Source organism: Mus caroli, unplaced genomic scaffold, assembly GCF_978045245.1.
Source record: "Mus caroli unplaced genomic scaffold, Mus_caroli_1 scaffold_13, whole genome shotgun sequence".
NCBI lineage: Eukaryota > Metazoa > Chordata > Mammalia > Rodentia > Muridae > Mus > Mus caroli.
In genome coordinates this window covers 60,227,276-60,254,809 of record NW_028227268.1, presented here as the reverse complement: position 1 = coordinate 60,254,809, position 27,534 = coordinate 60,227,276, and the positions used below count along the sequence as shown (strand labels likewise).

The following is a 27,534-nucleotide window of genomic DNA, read 5'->3' as shown; positions in this document are numbered from 1 at the left end:
GATGCAGTTCTCTTGGGAATCTGATTAGTTTTTGCAAAAATGGACTAATGGATTGTTATATAGAAAGACTGCACCATGTGCTTGGCTTTTTCTGTATATGGCTTTGTTATGCGGTAATACAGTTAAAAGGACTTTGGCCAGAAGCCAAACAGATGAGATTGCTTGATCTTTGGCTTTCAGCCTCCAAAATGTGAGTTAAACAATGGCCCTTTCTTTATAAAGTATCCAGCCTTGGGTGTTTTATTTTTATAGCAACAAAATTAGACTAATATAAGCAACATTTTTGAGAAGGCGGAGGGGGGGCAGTGGCATCTGCGTGTTGCTGTGGGGAAAGAGGGCTCTTGTTTTACCTATGGTTTGATAATTAGATGCAAAGGGGATAGGATTGGCTGAGAAGTGGGGATGGAGACAGAGATATTAGGGGACATTCAAGTTACAGTTACCCTGTAAGGAGGCAAAAGAAACTAACAGACTGACTAAAATGGTTGGGATATCCCGGGTCTTCATGGAAAGGAAGGGGCAGTCATTGCAGAACATAGAAAATTAGAAATTAGGGTATAAGAGAGTTCACGACTTTATTTCTTCAAACTTCTGGTTTTGAGGTGTTGAAGGGCATCTAAGGCTTGGACAGTTGCGTTCCAGACCCTGGTAGTGGGGTCAGAGCTTGGGCCTAGCAGATACCTCCTGAAGACCCTGCTTAATGATAAAGAGGATTCAGACATTTTGATGGCTCCTGTGATGGGTCTATAGAGAGACCAGTGTCTTCCACTCTATGTCCATATCAGATAACACAAACAAAGCATTGTCCTAACCCCAAGGTTGCTCAGGCACAATCTCTAGGAACCAACTCAGAACTCTGTTTTCTAGCCTTGGCTTAGGTCAGTATCTCATTTATGAAGTTTAGAGAAAACAGATGCTATAACAGGTGAAGATAGGACCTAGAATTAGGTTTCCTACATTGTCATGACTGGGCGTTGTCTGTTAACTCCGGGCATTGGTGGAGGGACGGTCATGCCCATGTACTATGTTAAAGTGTTAGTCATAGAAGGGGGTGGGGACAGGAAATAATTCCTTAAGGAAAGATGAAAGGGTAGGAATGAGACTGTGAGAGAAAGAATGAGAGACAAGTGGGAACCAGATGGAGACAGCAGACTCCCTTCTTTCTCTTCCACCTTTGAGGCTGTAGAATGGGGCAGGCAGGGTAACCACTTCTCTTCCTCATTCTGAGAGAGGTCAGAGATGGAGAGGCATGTTGGAAAACCAGTTTATCTTCTGGTAAGTCTTGGTCATTCGTGGAAATATCTGTTAGTATTGAAGAAGTGTCTAAGAATGAACTGGGGATGGTTGGGCAGGCTCTTTTTTCTCTTGTCTGGAGATATAAAAACCATGAAATGAATAAGGTTCTGGGAATTGACTTTTGGAAAGCTTCAGAGGGTGGGACATTTAGAGACAAGGACACTTGGGGAACTTGGCTAAAGACTCTAGGAAATCATGCCATGGGTGTTCCATAGTGTCTTTAAATAATGCAGGGCTGCATCTGGGATGAGTTTGCAGCCTTTTGTATACTATGATTCTGAGAAGCCTGTGGATTTCTTGGATTTTTGACAAGTTCTGCCAAGAAATATCACCGGGTCTGTCTAGTTTACCCCAAGGAAGCAGAGATGCATGGTGGTGCCATATTAGACCGATCTCAGTCCTAAAGTCCAGAGCTCACTGGACCAGAACTCCTCCTCCCACCTTCTCTCTCTCTCTATTCCAAAGTTTCCCCAACCCACCTGAGTTCACATAGGGAGCTGAACAAATTGTGTGCTGGGGAAGGGGGGGCTTAGAACTTCTCTGGGACCCAGAAGTTGGGATGCAGGTGCCTTAGAATGATCCTTCTGGTGTGGGTACGCCACGTCTGGAAGAGCTCTTTCCCCCAGGAACCTCTTGCTTCTCATCCCATCCTCTAGCCATGAGCTTCATCCCCCTCCTCACCCTTCAAATTCACACACTGAGGTCATAACCCCCCATTACCTCAGAGCATGACTGCTTTTGGAGGTAGGTCTTTGAACAGGTAATTAAGAAAAAAATGAGGTAGGATGGTCCCCTAATTCAGCCTCACTGATGTCTCTCTAAAAAGAAGCAACCAGGACACAGACAAGCACAGGGAAGATGGCATGAAGGACAGGGGAGGGAAAGCCAAGGAGTGCAGTCTCAGAAGAAGGCCACGGCATCGCCACGCGTGGGAGCTCACCCTTGCAGAGGTGTCGGGAAATTAACTTTTGTCATCAAAGTCAGTCAGTCTGTGGCACTTTGTAAGGACAGCCTGAGAAAATGAGGATACCTTATCTAGGAACAGTTTTATTAGCTGGATGTGGGGCTAGTTTAGCAACTGTCTCTTTGTGCAGATCACAGAGTAAGATACGTGGCCTAGAAAGGCTGGATAGAGCTGTATGTGGAAGGGAACAGTGCCTTCCCTCTTCTATCCGATAGCCCCTTCCCATGCTCATTCTCAGTCAGCTCCTGCAATGCCCTAGAAGCTGACACTGGAGGGTCAGGGTTATAAACATCTATCAATTTCTGTGGTTACAGAACCAGGATGCTTGCACAGGGTGGCAAACACAGAGACCATGCGTTTTGCAAAAGAGAAAAATCATATTTGAAGGCATCTGAGCTGAGCACGGAAGGGGAGAAGCACAATGAGATCCACTTCCTGGAGGGTGGGGTCTGGTGAGGATTTATGCGATAGGGAAGGGTGGCTGAGGGGACCATAATCGGTCTTCCTGGATCTTCCTGGGATGCATGTTCAGGACAGGTCAGTGTTAGAATGTTCTGAGGGCAGAAGGTTTGGTCTTCTGATGCCAAAAGGTCACCCACTAGTCACCTGCTCAGGCCCAGATGAGTCAATTTCAACAAAAGGCCATCAAGTTTCGGAGAAGCAAGCCAGGCAACTCAAAGCCCACATGTTAGAGGTTTAGGCAGAGAGTAGAAGGCCAGGACCCTGTCCACTGGGTGGCCTCTCAAATGAGTGAGTTTTAAAAGTCAACCAGAAGTGGAGCTAGGAGGACGGTTTAGTGGGTAAAGTGCTTGCTAGGTGTGCATGGCCACCTGCAGCCATGCAATGGTGCTTATCTGTAACCCCAGCACTGGGGCACGAGACTAGAATATCCCTCTGACTTGCTGGCCTGCTGCGCTAGGTGACCTAGCATGTTCCAGGTTCATTGTGAGGTCGTCTCTCATGAAATGAGGCAGAGAGCAATTAAGAAAGACACTAGATGTCAAACTCTTGACACACACACACAGAGAGAACTAAAATAAAACAAAAGTATGATAAAAGCAAGTTATTAAAATCAGATAAAGCTAGATTGACTATGTATGTATGTATGTATGTGTATATGTATGTATGTATGTATGTATGCCAGTTTTGTGGTGGTGGTGGTAGGACCAAGCTGGTGGTGGCTCATTTAGTATTAGCAGCTACCCTATTGTCAAAGTCCTTACATTTTGGACCCCTTTAAAAATATATGGAGTAGAGAGAAGGGGAGAGGGAGGGGAACAGAAAGGGAGGGAGGGAGGAAGGGAGGGAGGAGAGAGAGAGAGAGAGAGAGAGAGAGAGAGAGAGAGAGAGAGAGAGAGAGAGATTGAGAGAGAGAGAGAGAGGATCCACCGCAAAATATGGCTTGTGGGAACGCTCAAAGCCGCAGAGGCTTACAATAGAGCTCAGGAATCTTGCCCTTTTTTCCAGTCCCACAGGCACACGTGGTCTCCGGAAGAGCCTATGGGGTGTGTGTGAACGAGTCCCGTAAGAATAGAAGTTTCAGGGCTGGGCTAGGAATGAGAATGAGAAGCCTGAGCCAAGGAACAGACACAGGAGCCAAGTGGCAAGGCAGTTCTGAGCCTTGTCACTGTGGCTGGCTACTAGCCAATCTGGAGGAGCCTCGTCCTGTCTGAGTAACTGAGCTTCCTCGGGAGGGAGGAAACAGTTAATGTCTCAGGGCAGCTGCAATCGGCTAGGCGTGGCTCTCTGGTTTGACTTGGGCTACTCAGATCCTGAGCCTACTGCAAGGAAGGACGCCTTAGTCCGTAGTCCGCCTTAGCCCTTAGTTCGCAGAGCCTCCAGATGGCTGAATTGGATCTGATTGCCCCGGGGCCTCTGACCGGGATCACTGCTCACCCTTTGGCCCCTCTCGGCCCAGACCCTGTGTCAGCTATCCCAGTAGAAAAAGGAGATGCGGACCCTCTCAGCAGGCCAGGTGACGAAACCCAGGAGCAGGGTCATGACCCCGCAAAGCTCAGAGCTCCTGGTGAAGAAGAGGAGCAGATCTTGTGTGACTTCTGTCTTGGGGCCAGCAGAGTAAGGGCAGTGAAATCCTGTCTGACCTGCATGGTGAACTACTGTGAGGAGCACCTGCGGCCACACCAGGAGAACAGCAAACTGCACAGCCACCAGCTAACCGAACCCGCAAAGGACCAGGATCTGCGCACCTGCCCAGCCCACCACAGCCCTTTGGTTTCCTTCTGCCACACGCACCAGCAGTGTATCTGCCAGGAATGCGGCGAGGGTGAACACAGAGGCGACAGTACTGTCTCCCTGGATGCAGCCCGCAGGAACAAAGAGGTGAGTAGTGGGGTCTGTCACCCGGGAGGAACCAGTGGGAGGTGGTGTCCCCAGGGAGAGGTCACACATGCTGCATTTGTGGCTCTGTTGATGCCAGTCAACAGAGGAGAACTTTAGCGGTAGTGCCTGGGTGTTGGTTCCCTGTAAGTATCTATAGCCGCTGGCTTTGGAAACAAAAGTGGGTCACTGTCCCCATCTCGGTGTCCCTGTTGCTGTGCAGTCTCTATTGTCTCTGCCACGCATAGGAATTTCCTGCTGTTTCTAGTTAGTGTTTAGTAATGTGTGTTTGGGTGTGGGCTGTAGAAGGTTAGCCTCAGGAAGGTGGTATTTCCCTCTGGCAGGATTTGTGAGGCATATATCAACCCATGAAAACCTTGGCAGAAGTCCAAGGGAAAAGACGAAACCTCAGACTTCATTTCTGCTTTTCTCTTTCTTTCTTTCTTTCTTTCTTTCTTTCTTTCTTTCTTTCTTTCTTTCTTTCTTTCTTTCTTCCTTCCTTCCTTCCTTCCTTCCTTCCTTCCTTCCTTCCTTCCTTCCTTCCTTCCTTTCTTTCTTTCTACCGCAAAACCACAAAAGAAGCTAACACAAAATGCTGCGTTCAAGTAAAAAAACAGAACAAAACAAAAACTGCCAAGATAACAGAATTTGAAACGCACACGGAAGTTAATGCCAAGGGCGACTTAACTTACTGGAGAATAAAGGTTCCTTACGGGATAGGCTGGCAGGAGCGCCTGAGAAACCCTGCTCAAAGTCTGAAATTTTACTTTTATCAGATAAAGAAGCCATTTTTGGAGCACTGCTTGCCTTTATCTGGAAGCCAAGAGCCTGAATGAGACCTTGGGGGTGGACCCCCGAAGCTTTCCCACTTTGAGTTTCTCCCACTTTGAGTTTCCCCAGTAGGAAGCAAGGTTGACTGGGCCCACACACAGGTCCTGGTTCACGCTCAAGGCAGTTCCCTCTTTGCACTGTTGGTTGGCACACCCAGAGCCTTTCTGTGGCATGTGTTCCTGGGCAGTAAAGGAAAGTGGTATCTGGGCAAGGAACTTTCCTAACCAGGGTATTTCCTTTGTGCCTGTACCAGAGGTAGACTCTCTCTAGTCCTGATGGGTGTAGTTCTGCAGAGTTCTACACTCCATTGAGTCACCATTTCTGGCCCGGGAAGCCACTTGTCAACTGTTTCCAGTGTTTCTAGTATCAAGGGATGTCCTATACGGAAAGTATGGCAATCAACAAATACATCAAAGGAAAGGGACCCACCCAACTTGAAAATACTTTTTGTGTGTGTGGATTTCCCCATCCGATATTTCAGTAATTATTAGGTGAGGGCTCTGAAAGACTCTGTTGAACTTGTTCAAATTTACGCAGTTGATGAGTGAGGCGTAGAAGCTTTTGGAACTCCATCTTATTGGAGAAAAATGAAGGAAGACCCTTCCATTTTGTTTGTTTTATATGTGAGTGTGTGTGCATGTGGGTTCATGTATGTGAACATGTGTGTTGAGGCAGAGATTAACCTCAGGGAGTCTTCTCAGGAGTTGTCAAATTAAAAAAAGCAACTTGCTATACTCAAGAATATCCTATAGGTATGCAATGAAATATGATTACATGTACTCCCATATAGTTATGTTTGTTTTCTCCCCCAATTCTTCCATATCCACCCAATATATCCTCTCTCAGCTCAATGTCTCCTCCTCCTCCTCCTTTTTAAATATAGCTGAATAAGTCTAGTTAATGCTGCCTCTTTGAGCATGGGAGTGGGGCATCCACGGGAGCATGGGAACCCTGCCAGACCATATCCTCAAAGAAGAGTGTTTCTCTCTCCCCCAGGAAGTATCAACTTCCAGTAGCCCCCTGGTTTGCTTGAGATGGGACAGGCTTTCTCATTTGGACTGAAGCTAACCAAATAGGCTGGTCTGACTGGCCAGCAAGACCCAGAGATCCACCTGTCCCTGCCTCCCCAGCACTGGGCTATCAGCACCTAACACTATGCCTAAATGTTTTGTAATCTGAACATATTTTAGATTTGTTTTATGTGTATATTTTGCCTACATATATGTATGGGCACCACCTGTGTGCCTGGTACCTGTGGAAATCAGAAAGAGGGGGTGTCAGTTCCCATGGAACTGGAATTATGGACTGATGTGAGCTGTCATGTGGCTGTGCTAAGAACCAAACCCAGGCCCTCTGCAAGAGCAGCAAGTGTTCTTAATGGCTGAACCATCTCTCCAGCCCCCAGCTTAAAAAGATTTATTTATTTTATTTTATGCATATGGATGCTTTGTCTGTATGTATGTTTGTGCACCATTTGCATGCCAGGTACCAGAAGTACAGACTGTTGTGAGCCACCCTGTGAGTGCTGGGAATTAAACCCCGGTCCTCTGGATCGTAGCCAGAGCTCTTAGTGGCTGAGCCATCCCTTTGGCACCTCCAGTTTTTTAAGATGTGAGTTCTGATTATTGAATTTAGTTCCTCATGCTTGTGCAGCAAGCATTTCACCAACTGAGTTATTGCCCCAGACCTAAACAACAACAAAACCATCACACACACACACACACACACACACACACACACACACACACATTGGTATATATACATTAAAGACATTTGGCCTCAGCACGTTACTATTCTCTTTGGATATAGTGTCTGAATTTTACTATTTTCTAGTTAGAAAGTCTGTGCAGGAGAACATTAAAGAAAAAAAAAACTATCAAATAATGTAACAGAGTAGAGAAGAAGTTCTCCACCCCGATTCTAGATCCCACATCCTTTTCCTCTGATCAGAACATCTGTTTGGTTTCTTCAGAAATGCTCTGTGCCAACACAGATGCAATATAAAGTGAAGTATAGGCCACCTCGTGTACCATGGAGACTTGGGTGATAGCACTTTGGGTAGGAGGAGCAGTGTGGAGCACAGGCAGAGCCCCAGATGTGGAGGAGCAGTGTGGAGCAGTATGGAGCTCCAGATTAGACATCTTAGGAGAGAGCTGTACAATACAAAATGATCTGAGAGGCTGTGGGGAGGTACAGCCTGTGTCATGGACCGTTCTGTTTTTGCTTTGCTTCAGAGAGGTGTCTCCTTTGCATCCTATGTCCTTCTTGTCAGACAGTGGGGCAAGCTTACTCAGTAGGAGCAGCCACACTCTGGGTGCCTCCACCAAATCTTAGAGGACGAAAGATCTCTTGCAAGGAGCCCAAGAGGCCCGCTCAGAAGACAGTATCTTGAAGAGACAAGCACCGTTAGGATTGCTCTGAAAGACATATTAGATATATCTAAGGTTCCAGAAGCCAAGAGTTCCTCTTCTCAGCCAGTCCACACCCCCTGCATTTACTAGCGTTCTGAAGGTCACTTTGGAGCCAGCCAGGGCTAATAAACTCATGCAGGCATGTTGTGTACAGGAAATGGCAGAGCAGTGTCATCTGGGAGGCACAGAGTGACATTTCTGTCAGCCATGTGAGCCCTTTCTGAAGTGCCCATGGTTACTACCGGTTAGACTGATGGATGAAATCTGGGGGGTTGAGAGCTGGATGCACCTGGTCACTTGTCCCATCCGGATAAACGTCCAGGGCCCAGCCGTTCCTACAGGGAGCTCAGTGCTCCTCTCAGCTCTGGCTCCGCTGAGTTTTTTATCTCGTCAAAATCTCACCTGCCACCAAAGAGCCTTCTGTGTGTGTGTGTGTGTGTGTGTGTGTGTGTGTGTGTGTGTGTGTGATTTGGGTCCCTGGGACCACTTTTGTTATTTTCTTTGCCCCACAAAGTGTATGTGGTTCCCTCCTGTTCCTCAGAGCACATCTGATGGGGTAAGTAGGAGACTGGCTGTACCACGTACCCTCAGAGAATTTGGGCTCAGGAAGGGAAGACACATGCTATTATTCCATGGTGTGCCAAACACATGGTGAAACACAACTGCTGTTGTTTGAAGGAGGGAGCCGAACTGGAAGTGACTCCAGGCCAGTGCTTGGAAGAGGGAAAGCTAAGTCTTGCCTAAGGCCTCCTTTGAAGACCACTGAGCTACTAGCTTCAAACTTAACATTGACTCCATAGGGTCAAGATGGACCCTAATTGCGTCTTCATGAAGAGAAGGTATCAACCATTGGAGACCTGGAAGGCTTTGAGTTTGTCTGGAGAGCTGTCAGTCAGCATCACCCAGTCATTTGCAGGAAGCCAACAGGTGGTATGGGGCCACTCAGGATAATACTTTCTCACAGAAACCCAAAGGAGTATCTTTGGGTCAGTATTACATAACTTGTTTGCTCACGAGCACCAGACTATTCCATAGTTTGTTTTCCAAGAGTCAGGAGTCTGTTTGACTTAGTCAATCTCACTGGCATGCGGCAGGCCCTGATCCAGTCACTGAGGAGTGGAGTCGGAGTCCAGGTCTAACTCTGATGATACTAAAAGTGAGGTCTGCCTGGTGGCAGAGTAGACAGTAAATAACTTGGCAAAGACCTACAGCCAGGAACAGGGTCTTCACACCCCAAGTGCCATCCTCTCTCACTGCTGTTCCAACCCTGTGCTGCCTGTGCAACCCTGTACTGTCTGGCTCTCAGGCAGGGTGCACCAGGGTCTGGGATGAGTGTGTGGCTGCTTCTCTCTTCGGGAACCCCGAGGTCAGTCTACGTCAGCCCATCATTTTCTAGGAACAGGAATAACTTGAGAGACGGGGCTCCAAAGCAGCCCCACCTTGTGTGGTAATTGGGAGTGTTCCCTTTGTGGTGACTCAGAGCTCCTCATTTGGTGCATAGACATTCCTTTCTCCTTTTATGGAAGTCTGAGGACAGAGGGGAGAAGCCCCTTGTTGGGCACCACTGGGTCTCCCTGTAAGGCTTAGTGGGATCACTGCTTTAAAAAGAAAAAGGTCTTTGGGGGCACTGCTGCTCAGATGAGCCAGGTTGCTGTGTGCCGTCCAATTCCTTCAAACAAGCAGTTCATGTTTGCCTCCTTGTCTAGAATTGGTCACTGCATACAATTCCAAGCTTGCCCTCCAACTGGTCAGGCACCCCTTCTCCCCCACACCCACACCCACTGCTAGGCACTAAGTCTCAAGTATCAAGGTGATCTCTAAGGTGCCCTAAGCTCTTCTCCAGTGACCAAGAGCTTGGGTGAAGGTTGCTTGCCTGCTCCCCACAATGTCCCCAGTGCTCTGCCTACAGCTGTTTCCCCAGTGTGTGTGTGTGTGTGTGTGAGTGTGTGTGTATTTAGTGGGGTGTAGAGGGAGTTGGAAGGGTTGGCGGGAGGTGTGAAACTCCCCGAGGCTTCATGGGGAAGCAGCCAGAGACTTAATGACTTTAATTTATGACTTCTGACGTCTACTAGTTTTAAACACGGACAGAAGCTTAAATCTCATGCTCCTGTGGACACAGGAAAGTGGCAGTGACTTTGAAGTTTTCAAAGGCTTAGGTTCTCTATGTTGACAAATTGGTTTTTCTTGGCAGAAGAAGGTGTTCTCTGAGCCCAAGGGACAAGAGTGAAAGGTCAAGGCGGGCAAACCAAGATTCCCAGGGAGGCATGTGCTCTGGTTTGGGCAGGGGTGTGTGGAGGGGAGAACCTGCCTCCATGTGGTACGGCTGGAAAGCAGCTAAGGCAGCAAGCAAGGTGATTATTGATAACTATTAGGGTGACATTATTGACACTACTCATTTACAGTGTACCTGCCTCTGTAGAGTTCTTATTTCCAGACCTAATTCCGTCTAGTTCACTATCTCATACCCTGAGGAAGCAGGCATTGCATTCCAATGCCCCAGGTAAAGAAATAGATATTTAGAGACATTATGTTGTAAAATAATGAGAAATGCATGGCTGTTGATTGGTTGCTTTTCTTGGTGTTGTGGCGGGATACCTGAGAAAGAGGATCCTAGGGAAGGCAGAGTGTTTGCTTTGCAGTTTAGGAAGGGTGCAGTCTGTCCTGGTTGGACGGCAAGATGAATGGGGCTTGGAGCAGCTGATCATGTTGAGTCTGCAGTCAAGAAACAGAGCAAAGGCTAGAAAGATGATGGCTCAGTGTTCAGAGCATTTGCTACTGCTCTTCCAGAGGACCCAGGCTTAATTCCTAGCACCCACACCAAGTATTCAAACACATGGGACTCTGGGAGTCATCTCACATCGAAACCAGAAGGTTTTACCCATCCTTGACCCCCATAGGCACATGGCTGTATCACAATGAAAAACAGAGTCACTCTAACTTCAAAAACTCCCCTAGTCTTTAACAGCCCCAGTACTGTTCCAAAGTCCAAAGTCTCTTCTGAGACTGAAGGCAATGTCTTAACTATGAGCCTCTGTACAATCAACACACAGTTTACACAGTTCTGATATACAAGGCACAGGGTAAACATTCTCACTCCAGAAGGGAGGAATGAGACAGGACAAGGAAAAACTAAACCAGACAAGGCAATTAGCATATATTACCATATATATATATTTATATATTTACATAAACACAACACACACACACACACACACATGCTCGCATGGTGAATAGGTGCTAATGGCCTCCTGGGACTGAACTCAGCATGAGCCAACCATCATGGCCCGAGATGAATGCTCTACTGGTGGTGTAGGTCATTTATGTCCCACTGTAACTACACCTTCTGCCTGTGCCCTGAGACGTTAATTCAGGATGGATTCAAAAGTAGTCGACTGATTTGCTTGGCGAAGAAACCTCAAAACCAACTAACGTTCAGGCTGAGTCACAGAGAGAGAGAGAGAAAAAAAGATATTTAATAATTCTATATATAATGTATATTCTCTATATAATAGTATTATATGTATTATATAGGAATATGTAATTTATATGGTGTGTGTGTGTGTGTGTGTGTGTGTGTGTGTGTGTATTTGTCACCCCTATTCTGGGCAGCACACATAGCCTTTTTCCTAGGCAGGTTGCACTCCAGGCTTGCAGCTTTCCTTAGAAGATACCTTATGGTTCTGACTTTCACCAAATTTCATCTTACCTCACACAGTGTCCTCTCAGGGCCTCCTTGTAGAACGTCATACTGCTACACATTGCCAGGCCACACTAGCTTTCTGGTGTCCAGCTGCATCTGTCATGCTTGCAAAACCAGGACCATGTGGCTGATGCGGCCAGGCTCTCCTGCCAGCCCAAGATGTAACTCGGCCCCCTTGATTGAGAACTGTAGTAGCCTCTCTGTATGCCTTGCTCACTGAATCTTCTAAAACATTTCACTTCTGTTTTTGAGCAGAGAACCCCTTCTATGAAAATCCCAGTGTAGTCTCTCTTGTTTCACATATATTTACATCTTCAAAAATTGGACCTTTTGATGGGAGGTCTTGCTCTTAAGACATGTCCCCTATGTCCCATGCAGAGCATGAGACTCGTCTCTAATAGGGAGAATCCCTTTATCTATTTACAGATGATTTAGAATCCACCTGTCTGCAGCTTTCATTTTTGATACTTTCCTTGACAAGTTGCACATTTTCCCCTCTCCCTCCCTCCCTCCCTCCCTCCCTCCCTCCCTCCCTCCCTCCCTCCCTCCCTCCCTCCCCCCCCCCCCTCCTCCTCCTCCTCCTCCTCCTCCTCCTCCTCCTCCTCCTCCTCCTCCTCCTCCTCCTCCTCCTTCTTCTTCTTCTTCTTCTTCTTCTTCTTCTTCTTCTTCTTCTCTCTCTCTCTCTCTCTCTCTCTCTCTCTCTCTCTCTCTCTCTCTCTCTCTCTCTCTCTCCAGACCTGGGTGAGTTACCTCAGTGAGCACTAACTGACTCTGCTTGACTCTGTTGTTCTTGAGATTTCCTCAGCTAAACAAATTAGTCTACTACTTTTGAATCCATCCTGAATTGTACAAGCAGAAGGTAGCTATAGGAGGATATAAATGACCTACATCCCTGCACAGCGTTCATCTCCGGCCCTGGCGGTTGGCTCATGCTGAGTTCAGTCCCGGGAGGCCACTAGCACCTGTTTCACCCTTTATGCCTCTAGGCCAACTTCTGAGATCAGCTTAAAGGTCATGCTCTCCTTTCAGGGCAGAAAAGCAGGGACATGAAGGACAGAAAATGCCACTGCTCATGGGGACTATTTGTATACCCTGTTCTCTCTCCTCCTTAATCCCTTCCTTCTCCTCACTTAGGTGGACCTTCGGTGCATGCAGTTGGACCTGGAGCAGAAGCTTAAGTTGAATGAAAATGCCATTGCCAGGCTCCAAGCCAACCACAAGTCTGTTTTGGTGAGTTTGGTTCAGGTCACTTCTCTGGCTATTACGTATTTGGCTGCCACTGCCATTTGGGGTCCTAGGACACAGGTGGAAGACCCAGCAGCGAGTGAAAGTAAAGTGAAAGTAGTAGGCACGAGGTGCCTTCATCTTGCTAGGATTTCTTATAAAACTGGGTTAAGCAGATTGAAGAGATGGCTTGCTGGTTATGAGTACCAGCTGCTCTTTCGGAGGACCCGGGTTCAATTCCCAGCATCAACATGGCAGCTCACAAATGTCTTTAACTCCAGTTTAGGGGATCTAATGACCTCTTCTGGCCTCCATGAGCACCAGGCATGTGATACGTAGACATAAATGCAGGCAATAGCATAAAATAGTAATAAAAATATCTTAAAATTTGACTTAAGTTTTTTAAACCTGTAAATGATTTACCTTTTAATAATATGAAGTAGACCCAGATTAGTCTTGGACTACTAGCTTTCCTAATTTTATATGTGCATATTATTCCTCTCTTTCCCTTTAATTTTTGCTTTTGACAGAGTATCACACTAGCCTAGAACTCACCATATAGAGCAAGTAACACCAAACTCTTAGTAATTCTCCTGTGGTAGCCTCCCAAGTGCTGCTGGACACACACCACCACATCAAGATCATATATGATTTCTCAACTAGGAGGAATGTGTGTATATGTGTGTGCTTGTGATTGGAGGTGTTTAAGTCTGAGCTTCAGGGACTGTGTGTCCTCTGGCTTCTCCTATCCCAGGAGGTCGGTCTGCTGGAAGCTGGAAAAAGGAATCAAGAACTCCTAGATTTGTGGGGGCATTTGGTAATGCCAATGCTATGACAGGATGCTTAGCTTTAGTCTCTTCTGATTTGTGTTCAACTTCCCAAAGTAAGTTCCATAAATACCTCTCATTGATGACAAGCCATGGGCTATGACTCAGAAGAGAATGTAGGGCACCTTCCCGATGGCCGTGAGTTGGCAGTATCATCGTGCATGCTGGGAATGAATTGTTCTATGCGTCTGTCTGTCCACATTCATCCATCCTTTATCCAGCTACTCACCTGTATACTCACCTATCATTTATTTATTTACATGTCCATCCACCCATCCATCCACCCATCTATCCACCCACCATCTATTCATCCACCATCTATCCATCTACCCATCCATCCACCCATCTATCCACCCACCCATCTATCCATCCACCCATCTTTCCATCCACCCATCCATCCACCCATCTATCCATCCACCCATCTATCCATCCACCCATCTATCCATCCACCATCTATCCATCCACCATCTATCCATCTACCCACTCACTCATACATTTATTCTAATCTACCATACAACTTAATTTCTGTCTCTGGGGTGTTTATAACCAACTAGCTGCTGAAGGATAAAACCTTCCTTATTCACAGTTGTTAGATCACATGCCTTCTAACTACTGTGCTTTCTATGTCTCCCAGAAACCAGCTACATCCCTGTAGTCTCTCCCTCTTAAGACACAGAGTTGATAAGCCTTCCCTCTCCCTTACAGCTTCAGATAAGTTTATGGTCCTACTATGTGCTTCCTTCTATTCATGTCCTTTGGCATGGAGGCTAAGTCAGGCTAGGTCACAGTGTGGCACTCACCTCTGACTCCCATGTAAACCTGTCAATGGAGGAGCTCCCTATGTTCTAGGAGGGACCTGACATGCCCACAGTCAGTCTCCTGTCTCTCTCCAGGGCCCTCATGGTTGCCTGTACTCACAAAGTGCTCACTGTGAATAAATCTAAGTAGTCTCTCATGTGAGAGGTCAGCTTCCTCTATACAGACCTTGTTTTCTTTCTTATAGGTGTAATGTCTTTCTAAAGAATGAAAGGAAGGAAGGAAGGAAGGAAGGAAGGAAGGAAGGAAGGAAGGAAGAGCTCCTGTAATGTCCCAGAGACTTGATTGGAAAGACCTGGATGATTTAGAGGATCACACAGGACATTACCTTGTTCTGGCTCTTTAATTGACCTCTAATTAGTTCATATAATGACATGGTGGCCAGAGAGGTATTGCAATGTTCTCACTACTAAGAATGTGGAGACACACAGAGAGGTGTTAGATCCTGCCTTGACTCTTCCTATTGACTGCATGGGAGAATCTGCCATGGTGGTTTCCTTGGCCTGAGAATGATTCTGTAACCACTGGGCCTGCACACCACCCTCAGGGTTTTAAACCATTAGCTACTGATCACCTTGATATCTGTTCACGGTTCTCTCTCTCTCTGCATAGTTTACTTGTCATACTTAGGGAAGTAATTAGCAGCCGACACACATTTTATTCACATGTAAATTTCTCAGTGGGCCTGTTTAGGAAGGAGAGGCCACAGCAGAAGTCTCATCCATCCTCCGATGCCTCCCTCCCGCTAGCCTTCCTCAGGATGAGCTCTGATGGATGTGACCTTGAATTTTGTCTTCAGACTAATGCGTTTAGCCTCATGTAATTGTTCTTTGATGAAGGACCTATGTGTTGTCACTATGGAGGTTAAATGGATTATATTCCTTTCCCATGGCACCCTTGTGTTCATTGCCACATCTTTTTCCATTTCTGGATTTTAGAATCTGTTTAAAAAGTGGTCAGAAAGCAGAGAGGCCAAAGCCAAGCAATGCGGCACTGCACAGGTCTTATCAAATACTACTTACTAATCTAATTCTTGACTCTTTTTCCAGCCTCCAGACCATGAGACTGGTGATCTGCTTACAGAGACCACTCTCCTATGCACGAAAGAAGCAGCCCAGGGCACGTAGTACAATTCCCAGAGCTCTGAGTAAAAATTCTCCACACATCCATACCACGTAAACACACCCTGGTTTCAGAAAGCTAACACAAGCTTGTTATGGTGACCCACAGCACTTGGGAGGCTGAGACAGGAGGATTGCTGTGAATTTAAAGCCAGTCTGGATAGGAGTAGACAGAGAGTAGGCAGAGCATAGAGTCTGTACTTGCTTCTGTGACTCATGACACTCTACTGCTTGAGGGTGGGAATGGTGAGTGAGCCAGAGGGCTGGAATGAGTTTCCATCCCATGGCTTTTCTAGTTTGGGCTGGAGGAATTTGGAGAAACTGCCCTCTGCCCTCTTTCTTAATGGTGCCACAGTGTGTTTGCTGTTAGCTCCATCCAGTTGCCCCAGCATAAGGAAACCAACAGATAATGGGAAAACTGACATGCAGTGAGCATGTGGGCATTCCATACATTCTCCAGGACCCTTTCCAATATGTGTGTGTATGTGTGTGTGTATGTTTGCATGCCCATATGTGTTTATGTGTGTGTATCTGTGTTTATGTGTATGTGTGTATCTATATATGTGTGTATGTGTGTGTACATGTGTATGTTTGTCTATGTGTGTGTGCATGTGTGTGTGTATTTTTGTATGTGTGTGTGTGTGCAAGTCCGTGTGTGTTTATGTGTATGTGTTTATGTGTGTGTGCGTGTATATGTGTGTGTATGTGTACGTGTGTGTATGTTTGTTTGCATGTATGTTTGTATGTGTGTATGTTTGTTTGCATGTATGTTTGTATGTGTTTATGTGTGTTCGTGTGAGTATGTGTATGTATGTGTGTATGTGTATTTGTGTGTGTATGTATGTGTGTTTACATGTATGTGTGTGTATTTCTATGTGTGTATGTGTTTGTATGTGAGTGTGTATGTGTAACTGTGTGTGTCATTTACTTGTTTTTTTTTTTTGTGCCATCAGCCATAGATCAAGGGCAGATTGGAGACTATGCATTCTCCCAGCGTTGCATTCCAAGGTGTAGCCTGAAGCAGGCAATGGTTCTCCTATCTGCTTCCATCATTCCTTCTTGCCTTATCTCTCCAAAGGCCCTCAGTTAGGAAGAATAAGAAACAGACCCTGAGAGAGGGCTCAGATATGTGAGTGGTGAGGGTGAGAAAAATACTGAGGTGGTGGGGATGCAGGGGTTAGGGCAAAGGAAATGATAGTCAAGACTTTCTCAGGAAGTGTGCGGAGCCCTGTGCAACTGCTTGGGTTGCCGCAGTCACCAACACTTTTTTAAACCTTAGTGAGGACTGCCTGCTAGAAAGAAATGGAGGAGTCATGGGGGGGGGGGCTCCTGCCCCCTAGAAACACTGCAATCTCAGATGCACTTTTGGCTCAGCCAATGGTCTATTAAACAAGGCATCACGGAATGCTGAGAATGCTTACACTAAACAGCCCAGTCGTTTCTCTGTCTCTTGAAATGTATTTATCAAATATACTGAATACCGGTACTGCCCTTATGACAACCAAGCATTCCTTCACAGATGGTTGCTTAAGACCATCAGAAAACTCAAATGTTTATATTATGATTCATAACAATAGCAAAAATAGTTATCAAGTAGCAACGATAATAATTTTATGGGTGGGGGTCACCACAACATGAGGAACTGTATTAAAGGGGTCACAGCATTAGGAAGGTTGAGCACCACTGAGTCAGTATATACCAAGCCATTAGCAGCTCTGTGCTGTTCCTGAAGGTACAGAGTCCTGTGGAATTAGGGGATCCTGGAGGCATCTGGCCTGAGGCACATCTGTGAATGGGACTGTCTCTTCATACATGGGAACTGTAGAAGCAGGGCAGTCGGGTCTTGATCCATCAGTATATACCAAGAATAGTACATCTATTTTCCCAGAATTCCTTCAAGAACCAAATTGTCTTTTACAGTCTGGTGTTCCTTCATCTTTGGGCTCTTGGTTGCCTGGTTTTGAATGTTGAGCTTTGGCCAAGTTGGAAGCCTCTGTAACCAAGTCTTGCTTGCGTCCCCCTCTGTCCCCATCAGGTGTCAGTGTCAGAGGTGAAGGTGGTAGCTGAAGAGAAGTTTGGGGAACTCCTTGCAGCCGTGCGGAAGGCCCAGGCTGATGTGATGCTCTTCCTAGAGGAGAAAGAACAGGCTGCACTGAATCAGGTCAACAGCATCAAAACCCATCTGGAGCACAGGAGCATTGAGATGGAGAAAAGCAAGCAAGAGCTGGAGAGGCTGGCCACCATCAGCAACACTGTGCTGTTCCTGGAGGTGCGGAGGATGGGGGAGCAGGGGACCCTGGAGGCGTCTGGCCTGAGACACACCTGTAAATGGAACTGTCTTATTATACAGGGAACTGTAAAAGCAGGGGAGTGGGGTCTTGATTCATCAGAAAACAGTAATCCAGGAGGGATAGAGAGGAGGAGATGCTGGAAGGTGGGTCAAGTTCTAGGTGCTGTATGTACCAGATAGAGACAGCCTGTGCAAAGACAGGAGTGTGAGAAATCGTGGCTGGTTTAAGGAGCCACGGGGCTTTGACAAGGAATGGGTGTGGGGTCTGTAGTGATGGAAGAAGAGACTGGCAGGGCCAGACGGGTAGGCAACTGTGAAGGACTTAAGCAGGGGAAGTAAAGAGCGCAGAGATGTGAGACTGGAGTTACTGTTGGTTTTCAGACAGAGCTGAACCTGAGGAAGGCTTAGGAAAGGGAACGGAACTTTCCATCTCACAAGGTATCACTGTACACAAGAGGCATAAACTGGTTAGCGCTAGGTCTCAAGAACCTGCTATCTTATAGGATAACACTACACCTGGTCCTAGATCTGACTTTAGATACCACTGTGTAGCTTTAAAAAAACAGTCACCCAGACTCTCCTGGGTATCAAATTCCTCACTTGGTCACAACGACAGGGCGGAGTAAATAAGGTGCAACTTTTCTTTCAGTTTTACTATTTCAAATACAATTTCTTGCTTTTGTTTTTGAAACAATCCTCCTCTAGTTACAAAAAACTAAATACTTATAGTGAAAAACAGAAACATATGCAAGAAAAACAAACAAACAAACTGCTTGTAATCTTATACCCAAAGGCAGCCATAGTTAATCTCTCATTGATGAGAGAAATGTACCAAAAACAAGAGACAAAAATATGGACAAGATTGCTTGTTCTTTTCATTGGTTTGTTTTGCAATTTCAAAACATTAAAGAAAATGTGAAGATCTGACTCCCCCGTCCATGGGATTCTTCCAGGATCTCTTCTGAAAAGTATAAGAATAAATTCCCTTTCTTCTCCTTTTGTAATTCCTCCTCTTCCTCCTCCTCCCCCTCTTCTTCCTCCTCTTCCTCTTCCTCCTCTTCTTTTTCTTCGTATCGAGATCTCAGATATCCCCGGCAGGCCTCAAACTCACTCTGTGTCTGAGGATGCCCTTGAGCTTCGGATCCTCCGGCTTCTACCTCCCAAATGCTGAAATTATACACAGCAGCCACCATACCTGATCTATGCCAAAGGTGTGAGGTCAAACGTGGGGCTTCATGCATGTTTGGCAAGCACTCTTATCAGTTGGACTACACTTCTAGCCCTTGTAACATTATTTTTAAGAGAGAAATTTTAATATGCATAAAATATATTTGAGGAAAACATAACTTAGTTTTAAAATGTAGTGAAAGGTAAGTTTTTTTCCTATAAAAAATAATCCAGTCAAAGTGACATTTATTTATTTATTTATTTAGACGGGGTTTCCTTTTGTATCCCAGGCTAGCCTTAAGCCTGGGCTCCTCTTGTGACAGCCTACTGAACGCTGAGATTGCTGGCATGAGCAGTAATTTGCACTTGACAGTACCTGTGTTTTGCTTCACTCATTTGAAGCGCTGCACCAAATCGATATACAGTATGAAAGTGCTTCTCTACAGAGCTGGGGTTTGGACTTCCCTTCTGCAGGTCTGCCTAGGTGTGATGGATTTCATTCCTGCCCTATCCAGTCTGCTATTTAAAGTCTCGTGACACCTGAATAGTGGTCATGTGTTACACATGGAAACACTCTTCCCTGGTCCTACATTGGTTCTGAAACTGAAGTAGCTTAATGTGACTTACTGATGTATAAATAATTTCCAAATATTAAAGCAAAGAGCAAGAATGACAAATGTGTGCACTGGGCTGACAAGGATGTTGGGTTGGCAGGGAAACCTTTAGAATGCAACAAAGTAGCCAGCTTTTCCATGGTTGCCACAACTGCACCAAAGCTATGGAGAGAGAAAGGCTTTAAGGAATGGCAGAGGTAAGAAGGTTCTTATGTTCTGTGCCCAGTCTGAGGTGTGTATTAAAGCTCTCTGTGCTCATAGATCTTTTGACTTCAAGAGATTCTCTTTCTCACTTGATTTTGAGAAGTTCTATGTTCTTTGTAGGGTCACAGTAGTTCTCAACCTTCCTAACGCTATGACCCTTTAATAGAGTTCCCTCCCAACCATAAAATTATTTTTGTTGTTACTCATAACTGTAATTTTGCTACTGTTATGAATTGTAATATAAATATCTGTTTTCTGATGGTCCTCTAGGGGGTCATGACCCACAGGTCGAGAAACATTTGTCTAGAAGCATAGAGCACGTTATGGTCACTCTCTCTTTGAAGCATGCACTGTCGTCAGCCCATTTCCCAAACGCAGAAAGACACATGCCAAGTAAAGTTACCTGATTCAGTTTCTCTCTCTGCAGGAGTACTGCAAGCTCAAGAAGACAGAGGACACTGCCTCCCCTAGCATTTACATAGGGCTGAAGGACAAACTCTCAGGCATCCGCAAGGTCATCACAGATTCAACTCTGCACTTGATCCAATTGCTAGAAAGCTATAAGGAAAAGCTCCAGGAGTTTTCCAGGGAAGGTGAGGCGCTTTCTGGAATGGTGGTGAGGAAAGGGGGTACCTGGGAAGGGAGGGGAAATGACGTGAATTATGTGTCATGCTGGAGTCTTCTCCAGCAGGGGTTGTCTGATACATTGAGTGTGCCCAGGTTCCCAGGCATCAGACCCCGGAGAAGTCTGGGGAAGAGCAACCCAGTTTCTTCGGTTCTTGAAGCCACCTGGACAGGTACTTATTTACAACTCTCTGATTTTTTAGAGGAATATGACATCAGAACTCAAGTGTCTGCCATTGTCCAGCGCAAGTATAGGACCTCGAAACCTGAGCCCAGAACCCGGGATGAGTTTCTTCAATGTAAGTTGTGAAAGGCTGCCCCATTCAGACACACTCAGGGCAGCAGAATGCTTTCTGCCAAGTCAAGAACCAGCACATCTTGTAGAGGATTTACATTCTTGTAACCTCTCATCGATTCCTAAATGATACACTTTTAAGCTTTTAATCGAAAGTTTTCCTTTTTGAAATAGGTTAAAAGTGCAAAAATCAGATTAATAATTCCTATATCCTATCACCCAGTTTCTCCAAAACATTGACATCATACATAACTATGATACATCATGCAGGGAGCTAGCATTGCTGCAATATTATTAACAATGTTGAAGTTTTTTTTGTTTTTTTCTGGCTGTCTCAGCTACTTTTGCATTGCTGTGATGAAACACCATAACCAAGGCAATATTGGGAGCTTACACTTTCAGAGGGTTAGAGTCCATGACCATCCTGGAAGGGAGCATGGCGGCAAGCGGGCATGGTGCCGAAGCAGTAGCTGGTTTATATATTGAGATACAATCTCTTGCGGGAGGGGGGCGCGGGGAGGGAGAGAGAGAAAGAGAGAGAGAGAAGGAGGAGGAGGAGAAGGAGCAGGAGAAGGAGAAAGAAGAGGAGGAGGAGGAGGAAGAGGAGGAGGAGAAGGGAGGAGGAGGAGGGAGGAGGAAGAGGAAGAGGAGGAAGGAATATCATAAGTATTTGAAACCTCAAAGTTCATCCCCAGTGACACATCTCCTCCAACAAGTTCACACCTCCTAATCCTTCCCCAAAAGATCCACTAACTGGGGACCAAGTATTCGAATATATGAGCCTTTGGGAGCCATTCTCATCTAAACCACCACACTGGCCTAAAGTTGAATCCAGGAACCCAGATGTTTCCATGTGTCCCAGTGTCCTTTCTGTTGCTGTGATAAACCACTCTGAACAATAGAAGCGTAGGGGAGGAGAAGATTTACTTCATCTTACAGTCTGGGTCACAGTCCATCATTAAGGAAGTCAGGGCAGGAATTCAAGGCAGGAACTTGAGGCGGAAACTGTGAGGGAATGATGCTTGCTGGCTTGCTCTGTCACAGCCCTAGGCTTAGGTAGCATCCTTATTCAGCTTAGAGATGGTACCTCCCACAGTGTGCTGGGCCTTCCCCTCCTCCAGCTTGCCTACAGACCAATGGGATGGAGGTGATTCTATTGAGGCTTTCCTCTTAGGTGACTCCAGGCTACTTGCGTTTACAGTTAAAGCTACCTGGGACCCTTGCTTCCCGAGTCCTCACTAATCTGTACCACTCCCTCAGGCTTTCTTTACATTTCACGAATTGGGCGTTTTAAAAAGTCCTGACCATTTGCTATGTGGTTGATTTTTAAGTCCATCCTTATAAGACCTTTTTGTTACTGCATTCATGTGCTCTGGAAGCATTTTGGTTTTTGACTCAGGGTCTCAGTATGGATGTAGCCCAGGCTGGCTTTCCCTGCTCCTCTTGCCTCTACCTCTCAAGAACTTCAATTAGAGATGCGTGCCCATGTCCAGCCGTTACCCTTTTCAAAAGCACTGTATTTCTAGTGCCCCCATGGGAGCCCACAACAGTCTGTAATTCCAATTACAGGGGATCCAACATCCTCTTCTGGCCTCTGAGGGCACCAGGCAGGCATGTGAAGCACAAACATACACATAGGCAGCCATTTGTAGACAACAAATCAAAGCACGGCATTTCTAAGTGGTGCTTTGTGGTAGATTAAGTCTAAGAGAACTTATTACACAACACATACTGTAGACTTGAAGTATCCTCCCCACCTATATACAACAGCAATGAGTATGATATATGTGAGGTTATACATTAACCAGTCTACGTTAGTCATTCTATTATGTATACGTATCACAAAATATCACGTTGGGTATAATAAACACAAGCACCTCTTTTATGTCAATTCAGAACTTCAAGTGAGAAGGTCCTTCAGGATAGCCCCCAAGTTCATAAGGTTTCACCTCCCAGCTGAAGGGACTTCCCCGTAGCCAGTGCTCATCTTGGTGACGTCCTTCTGGATTATGCCAGTGAGGCCAGCTTCTGCTCCACTCTGGGGAGCAACCGCTGGCCCACCCTTTTCTCTGGCTATTACATGGGCCTCAGCAACCCACAACTATTTCTCTGCTATTGCAATGTTGCTTTGCTGGGAATGGCTTGGCCTCCACACAGGTTGTTCCCTCCCATCTCCTTTCAGGAGCACATGTATATTTTAGAGAGAAACATAATTAATACCAAATGCCACTTGGTTTTAAAGTGAAAAGTTAAGGATATCTTTGTGTAATTTGTCTTTCTTTATAACTATTTTTATGCATGTTTAACACTTTGAATATTATTTTAGGTAGTAATACAACATATCTTTTGAAATATTATTCTTATTGTGGACACACTTAGGACACCATTCCAGCTAAGATTTGCCTCTGGCTTAGATGCAAGTGATGCAGGAGTCTTGGGAGGAGTGGCTGGAGTCTACAGGACCTCCTGCTGTCTCTATTGCAGGAAGAATGAGGGCAAAAGAAACAGGAGAAATGATTTTGTGTGTGACTGGAGTGGTTGTGTATGGAGGTGCTCTAATAAGTTTTTGGGACTGCATTTGATAGCATGTCTAAGGCTTTCCCATGTTAAATGTTGGTCAAATGCTTAACAAATGAATGAGCGGGTCAGATGTATGTATACAAGGACCTGAGTCTCTGCACTCACCTCAGATCCATGCAATAGTGTCGGACTTCCTGTGTACAGTCTATGAATGAATGAATGAATGAGTTAATTTCTTCATTCAGCTCAGATGTTACAGCAGGTGACAATCAACTTGAGCTGCAGAAAGCTCCACTGGTTTTCACCTACCCAGGGGAGTTAGGATGGGTCAATGAAACCAAAAGATGGGTGTTTTCTCATGTATGCCTTGTGGGGGTCACTTGGATTTAAAGCTGTCTTCTGTATTTCCTCAGATGCATGTGACATCACGTTTGACCCAGACACAGCACACAGGTACCTTCGCCTGCAGGAGGACAACCGCAAGGTCACCAACACCACGCCCTGGGAACACCCCTACCCGGACCTCCCCAGTAGGTTTCTGCACTGGCGGCAGGTGCTGTCCCAACAGAGCCTGTACCTGCACAGATATTATTTTGAGGTGGAGATCTCTGGAGGTGGCACCTATGTTGGCCTGACCTGCAAAGGCATTGACCGTAAGGGGGAGGAACGGAACAGCTGCATTTCTGGAAATAGCTTCTCCTGGAGCATTCATTGGAATGGGAAGGAGTTCACAGCCTGGCACAGTGACACAGAGACCCCACTCAAGGCCAGCCCCTTCAGAAGGCTCGGTATCTATGTAAACTTCCCAGGAGGAATCCTTTCCTTCTATGGCGTAGAGTATGATGCTATGACTCTGATTCACAAGTTTGACTGCAAGTTCTCAGAGCCGGTCTATGCTGCTTTCTGGCTGTCTAAGAAAGAAAACGCCATCCGGATTGTGGATCTGGGAGAGGAGCCTGAGAAGCCAGCTGGGTCCTCTGTGGAGGCTGCTCCCTAGATTCTAGGATCTACCTCCCAGGGGTTGCTAACTGTGACAACTGGGCAGCAGCTGGTATTTTAAGGTAGACAGAAATGCCTGCTGATGGTAGTAGCTTTAGAAACTGTGTGGGTCCTGAATGAACTTTCCCGCCTGCTTCTCAAGACAGTTCTTGCATGAATGCAGAAACTCTAAGGCACAAAAGCCTCTCCTCACATCTTCTAGTGAGGGTCTCCTGTCTGCTCAGGTGACTGTCACCCGTCATCCAGAATTTCCAACTAGGGATCTTCAAACCACAACAAGACTGCACAGGGATCATAATAAATCACAAACACATCGCTGTGTGTTTCTTACATACTCTCCAGCGTTTGGAGTGCTTTCTCTTTGTTAGTTCATGATATCTTTATGGGGTAAATGTTTACATTGTCCTCATGATACCCATTAGGGGATGGTGGCCAGGTTGGTCAGCTAACTTGTCTGGTCACCCAATAAATGGGGGGCAGAGCTGGGATTCAAGTCTGTTGTTGAACTTGTGACTGCATGTTATGCTTACCTCATTAGACCATGAATGTTATGCCTGAGGGGTAAACCACACACTAAACCGCATAGCCCACAGTCTTGAGCATTCCTCTTAAGAGTTTGTTTGTTTTTTTTTTTTTTTTCTGCATGTGCCAGGCTCAACTTGGTCATCCAGCCTTGCACCATCTGAGCATGCCCTCAATCCCTGACACATCAGCAGCAGCAGGATCAGCAGCAGCTGCAGCATCAGCAGCACATAATGGTTTTGAACAGCAAGATTTAGAGTAAATGTTTTAGCGAGGTCCTTTTGAGAGGAGTAGTCATCCTCTCTGCTAAGGTCACCCAGACTTCATGGACTTGTCTATTTTCTTGCGCAAAGGGATAGTTCCTCAGGTATTTGGGGACAGCGTTCACCTCTCGCAGGAGCTACGCCTGTGTGCTTGTGCTAAGTCGGTACTTTCTGTGATGATTCCACTTTCCCCCCGACACCCTGTTGATGACTTCATTCTCCTTTAGACAGATGATGAACCATCAAGCCTTTAGGCATACCATCTTAAAATGGATTTCTATTGCCCTAGCTTGAAGTCCCTGGTGGGATTTACCAGAAATATTACTTCCGTGTCTTTTCCCACGACCTGTGTCAAGGCAAATCTTGTTCAACCAGTCCCGTGATCCTGTCTCAACTTTGTGTTGCTTTAGACTTATTTGACTTGATTCTAAGACTCCGAGTCTTTGTCTCTAAGGACTTAAATACTTCCCACCTGCCTCCTCACGTCACTGCCCTGCACTGAGATACTTTCATGATCTAGAGCATTTCCTCTCCTTCCAGCAGAAATCGTTTCCCTGCAGAGTCAACGGCCTTCGCTCAAGTCTACCCTGGTTCAGAGTTACTCAGGTTATGAGGGCCAACACATGCTAGCTTCTCAGTAGAACTGTGCAGATGCAGGGCTCACCAACACATGCTAGCTTCTCAGTAGAACTGTGCAGATGCAGGGCTCACCAACACATGCTAGCTTCTCAGTAGAACTGTGCAGTGGCAGGGCTCACCAACACATGCTAGCTTCTCAGTAGAACAACTGTGCAGTGGCAGGGCTCACCAACACATGCTAGCTTCTCAGTAGAACTGTGCAGTAGCAGGGTTCCCTGGTCACCTCCCTTTCCCACTGAACACGATCAAAGAGCTTTTCTTCTCTTATCTTTTTTTCTTTTCTTTTTATTTGGGATAGGGCCTCACGACGTGGCCCAAGCTGGCCTGGGATACACTGTGTATTCTCGGCTGGCCTCAGACTCAGTTCTCTCTTCTTAGCTTCCAAATGCTCAGGTTATAAGCATGAGCTACCTGTGCTCTGCTCAGCTCTGCAAAGGACCTCTTCAACGGCAGAAATCAATGTGAATTTCTTAGATCTAGCAGGTAAAGAATACTCTTCAAAAGAGAAAGGCATTTTTTCATGGCCTGCCCTGTCTTCTTTTCTTTTTCTTTTCTTTTTTAAGGTTTTTTTTTTCTTGAAATTTATTTTTAATTGACACACAATAACAGTATACTTATGGAATTCAGTGTAGCTTTTCAATGTCATAATAACCAAGTAAGAACATATACTTATTCCTATACCAAAGACTATTTATTTATTGTAAGAACACTTCAAATCCTGTCTTCCACTTGTTTTGAAATAAACCTGCTTTAAAAATATATTTTTTTGCTAGTATTTTCCATTTGCATTACTACAGACTATACGAGAAACTGCTTTAGAGTAATGGCACATTTGTGAGTCTGTTATTTCCAGAAGATTTTTTTTTGAGACCTGAGATTACAGGTGTGTGCACCCTGTCTGGTGAGATTACAGATGTGTGTCCCCTGTCTACTGAGATTACAGGTGTGTGCACCCTGTCTACTGAGATTACAGATGTGTGCACTCTATCTGCTGAGATTACAGGTGTGTGCACCCTGTCTGGTGAGATTACAGATGTGTGTGCCCTGTCTGGTGAGATTACAGATGTGTGTGCCCTGTCTGCTGAGATTACAGATGTGTGTCCCCTGTCTGCTGAGATTACAGATGTATGTGTTCTGTCTGGTGAGATGACAGATGTGTGTCCCCTGTCTACTGAGATTACAGATGTATGTGTTCTGTCTGGTGAGATGACAGATGTGTGTCCCCTGTCTGCTGAGATTACAGATGTATGTGTTCTGTCTGGTGAGATGACAGATGTGTGTCCCCTGTCTGCTGAGATTACAGATGTATGTGTTCTGTCTGGTGAGATGACAGATGTGTATCCCCTGTCTACTAAGATTACAGGTGTGTGCACCCTGTCTACTGAGATTACAGATGTGTGCACTCTGTCTGCTGAGATTACAGGTGTATGTGCCATGTCTGGTGAGATTACAGATGTGTGCACTCTGTCTGCTGAGATTACAGATGTATGTGTTCTGTCTGGTGAGATGACAGATGTGTGTCCCCTGTCTGCTGAGATTACAGATGTATGTGTTCTGTCTGGTGAGATTACAGATGTGCCGCCTTACCCTGCCTTTTTGGCGCTGGGATTGAACCTGGAATTTCATGCATTCTATGCAATGTGCAATGTGCTCTACAAAGCATCCCCAGTCCTTCTTTATTTAAAAATTCCGTTTATTGATTGATTTAGTGTGTGTGTGTGTTTGTGTATGTGTGTGTGTGTGTGTGTGAGCAGGAAAGGAAGAAAGGGAGAAAGAAAGGGAGAAAGGGAGAGAGAGAGAGAGAGAGAGAGAGAGAGAGAGAGAATGAACCATGGCTCACACATAGAGGTCAGAGGACAACTTGTGAGCC

At 45.8% G+C, this 27,534-nt stretch overlaps 1 protein-coding gene across 1 annotated transcript; it reads left to right on the top strand.

The window, feature by feature from the left end:
• The first annotated feature begins 3,844 nt into the window (after positions 1-3,844).
• Trim16 (tripartite motif containing 16) lies at positions 3,845-26,423 on the top strand. Its single transcript, XM_021178128.3, has 6 exons — positions 3,845-4,600; positions 12,674-12,769; positions 17,563-17,796; positions 20,230-20,395; positions 20,630-20,725; positions 23,655-26,423. Exons 1-6 carry the CDS (start codon positions 4,103-4,105, stop codon positions 24,236-24,238), a joined length of 1,674 nt encoding a protein of 557 aa, XP_021033787.1. The 5' UTR covers positions 3,845-4,102; the 3' UTR covers positions 24,239-26,423.
• Positions 26,424-27,534: the final 1,111 nt, after the last annotated feature.